Here is a 3,778-nt window from a genome sequence, read left to right on the forward strand (position 1 = left end):
CCTTATGAGACATCTATATCTAGGCCATCCAAAAGAGCAAAACCATTTTCATCTGTTACAAATATGCTACTCTCTCTGCGGCCATTAATCGTCTCAATATGAAATTTTTGCCCGTCCGTGAATGGTTCTCTTTATTTTTTTTACTACTTTTGATAATGGACTGCACATTCGACTATCTTTATCCTACCCACATTTTATTATAAAACTAAAATTCACCTTCAGCTAACATTTTCTATCTCCTTTAAATTACATTTTGTAAAACTCAAGCAAAGTCCAAATGAGTCTATTATTGGCGGATGGAGAAGGTAAGAGTATCATTCTGTGTATTTATTTACCTATAATTTTGAACACTATCTCAAAAGGCAGTCTGGCTTGTTAAACATTAGAGTTCTGAGTTCACAATAATGCATCAAACAATGTCAAGAGAGACAGAGAGAGATGGGTGGCAAATGAATAAGCGTCGAGACTCGCAAATAATTTACACGTCAAAAATAGCAAAACCAACAAGCCTTTAATGGAAGATGATCCACAAGAACACACATAGCAGTAGAGGGTTTAAAGAAGTTTGGGGAAATGATTGGGCACAACACGAACACGAACACGAACGCAGTTTTACAACGCACGGAATAGAGTGCACCTGCACATCCCATTCTCCCGCGTTCTTCATAAAATATGCACTCTACATTTTTCTTCTACACATACACATGGTCAAGATTCTGCACTTGGGCTCTGCATGCAGCAAAACCATTTTTTCTGCAAATGCCATGATTCACAATATCAGTTTCAGATGGATGATGTGCATGAAACTTGTTCAACCGCTCGAAAACAACTACAGTACATAACACGCATAAAAATACATACTCCATCCATCCCATAAAAATTTGTGCACCTTTCATTTTCATCCGTCCCATAAAACTATGGGCATTTCCATTTATGGAAAGTTATCCCAATTTATTACCCCTACACATCAAGATATTTACAACTTATACCACCGTCAAAACACAAATAATAATGTGGGTCTTACTATCCACTAACACTACTTTAATTACCCTTCTCCTCCTTTCTCTTACTTTACCAATTTTGTCTTAATTTCCGTGCCATATCATATGCCCATATTTTTATGGGACGGAGGGAGTATATAGGTACAAATCAAGCTAGCTTCAATTATGTATCAAACAAATCAGCAAAACTAAATAAATCGAAGAACGACTTACACCCTGAGGTTTTATAGGTTCTGCTCCTCCATAATTTGTATTTGTATCCACCTTTGAAGGAGAATCTGGTTTCCCACCTGTCTTTTTCTCATCACGGGCCTTGTTAAATATTACAGTAAACCCCTCCGCTGAAGTAGGATCATTAACATCCCAATCACCAAACTTCGGCAATGGGCGACCCTTCTCCTGGACAAGACACAGGGAAAAGAAAACTGAAATAGTTAGAAATTAAATTGCTAAGATCTCAAGAACAATTAGTAACTAGGCTACTAATTTGATGCAGAATGCGAAGTACACAACAAAGTCGAAGAACAGAAATTAAGACCGGTATGATGACAGAAATTTGGCTAAGGTGGCGATGGTGAGGAGGATGCAATGATATTGCAATACAATATCACTTAGAAGAGGGAAGATGTGTGAGCATGTCAGTGTAAAATGATAAGCATTCATACAAACAACTGAAAGATCAGTCCGTTTATGCACAACATTGCACGATAAAAGTGACTTCAAATTAGACGATAAGGTGAACTTTTACAAGCAGCAAAAAGTTTCCCTTCTTGCTGTGATCCTACTACAATTCAGCTACTAACTTCAGAAGAAAAAAATACTCAGAGATAAAAAGGGGCGCAACGAATATGCAAACTGAACTGGATATCCCATTAGATAACGGTAAGCCAATCCTTCACCCACAAGCGCTTCCATCACCAAGAGGAGGGGAACAGAACACCCCTCCCCAACAATAGCAGATATCAAAGTATGAAAGCCATACTAATTCCCCAATCCAAATTCACACCAATACCCATGCCCCTTTTAATTCCCTTGAATTGCCAAGCACACGAAAAATGAAACTCTAAGCCTGAAAGAACTACTCGCCACCATCAGCAACATCGTTCTAATGTGAATCACATCGAAAGACTTGTGAGCAGACAGGGAGATACTTAATGATACATCATATGGATATGTACGGCAAAGGATGATAATATGTGATCAATAACTCCAAATGAAACAACCAATTGCACTCATACAGAAAAGGACATAAGAAACCAGTATTAATTACAATTGGTAGCAATATCACTGCACCACATGTCTTTATTACACTATTGACTACTAAACGAATACGCAGCTAAAATAAGCAGGTAGACTGGCTGATCAGAAAAAAACGAAGAAAAGTATGCAAATCCGAAAGTTGGGAGGAAAGAGCTGCTACTAAACAAAAATTCACATAACATAATACTCCCTTTGTTCCATAGTAGTGAAGTCATTTTTCCATTCTGGTACGTAATATAGTAGTGGAGTCACTTCCCTTAAAAGTCAACACATTTTTTCTCATTTACTTTATTCTCTCTTCCTCTCTACCTTTTTCATTTTCTACTTTATTCTTCATTTACATAACTCACATAACACAATTTTTCTAAAATCGCGTCGAAAAATAATGCCTCCAATACTATAGAATGGAGGGAGTATATGATAGTACTTAAAGAAAGTTTAGTTCTTTCAGTGCAAATGTTATAGGATTACGAAAACAGAATCGAGACAACTTAAAAAGAATAATTATATCAAATTGAATCCACAAAATCCAATTTTGAATATGTTGTGCATAAGGAAAAAATTAATAGAGAAGAGTTCCTTTGATTAATAGTCACAACAAAATTCAATGATAGAAAAGCTAGCAACCAATCGCAACAGTTAAGAAGCAAAAATCAAAGAAATAAACAATAGAATACGCCCAAGCCTGACTGAAACTGAAAGCATACCCAAAAGCAAGCCAAGCGATGGACAACAAAAATGAAAAGTTTGGCCGATGAAAATAACGGGGGGAAAGGAGTAAGGACCATTATTGACTCAAATCCAATCAGTATAAGATCGAACAATGAAAAATACCCATGTAAGAATTTGGATTGCATACCGACATGGCTCCTCAGCGAGAGAGATCCAAAGCAGAAAAAATGGAGTTGGGCAGTGATTTGTGTGAGAGAGAGAGAATGAATACGACAGAAATAGATGGGTTTAGAACATCCACGTCCGTTCTCTTGCCAATGAGTTTGGATGGGGCCAGAACCCACTTATACTCTCTGCTTTTAGACAAAAGCACAACACTCATATTCGTACATTTCTGCAAGGACAAGCTCAAGGGTTCCATCATTCTATTATTCAATTTAAAAAAAACATTTCCACAACACTAAAAATAACCGTAATAATATTACAAATTAAAAAAAATTAAAAATTACATAATTAAAATCATAAAATTAAAATTTTCATAATTAAAGTCTTAAAAATTAAAAATTACATAATTAAAATCATAAAAATTAAAATTTTCATAATTAAAGTCTTAAAAATTAAAAATTACATAATTTAAATCCTAAAAATTAAAAATTACATCATTAAATTCATAAAATTAAAAAAACCACTACTTGTGGCCGAATTTCACCCAAATGTATTTGATTAGGTCTTCTTGTAGCTCAACGTGGGTTCGGGTATCGCGCATTGTGTGCCTTCTTTCGATCCTCTCACCCACCGTCGTATGCATACCTCGGTGTGGGGGAGACCTCGCGGTTGAGCTTCCA

General features: G+C 36.0%; 1 protein-coding gene across 2 annotated transcripts; it reads right to left on the reverse strand.

Moving 5' to 3' along the window:
• Window positions 1–492: 492 nt before the first annotated feature.
• Window positions 493–3,257, reverse strand: LOC121749511 (protein NOI4-like). 2 transcript variants are annotated; one of them, XM_042144078.1, is made up of 3 exons: window positions 3,121–3,257; window positions 1,215–1,400; window positions 493–753 (listed from the first exon to the last, which is right to left on the reverse strand). In XM_042144078.1, exons 1-3 carry the CDS (start codon window positions 3,124–3,126, stop codon window positions 709–711), a joined length of 237 nt encoding a protein of 78 aa, XP_042000012.1. In that variant the 5' UTR covers window positions 3,127–3,257; the 3' UTR covers window positions 493–708. The 2 variants fall into 2 exon arrangements, with proteins under 2 accessions (XP_042000012.1, XP_042000011.1); XM_042144077.1 differs by lacking the exon at window positions 3,121–3,257 and adding an exon at window positions 2,969–3,097.
• Window positions 3,258–3,778: the final 521 nt, after the last annotated feature.

This window comes from Salvia splendens, chromosome 9 (assembly GCF_004379255.2).
Source record: "Salvia splendens isolate huo1 chromosome 9, SspV2, whole genome shotgun sequence".
NCBI lineage: Eukaryota > Viridiplantae > Streptophyta > Magnoliopsida > Lamiales > Lamiaceae > Salvia > Salvia splendens.

What these genes read in the sequence shown, in the direction of transcription:
- LOC121749511 (XM_042144077.1), bottom strand. Translation starts at nt 3,049, where the DNA reads ATGGTCCTTACTCCTTTCCCCCCGTTATTTTCATCGGCCAAACTTTTC. An exon ending in ATCGCTTGGCTTGCTTTTGG is followed by an intron (nt 1,401 to 2,968) that starts GTATGCTTTCAG and finishes TGTCTTGTCCAG; the next exon opens with GAGAAGGGTCGCCCATTGCC. An exon ending in AACCTATAAAACCTCAGGGT is followed by an intron (nt 754 to 1,214) that starts GTAAGTCGTTCT and finishes TGGCATTTGCAG; the next exon opens with AAAAAATGGTTTTGCTGCAT.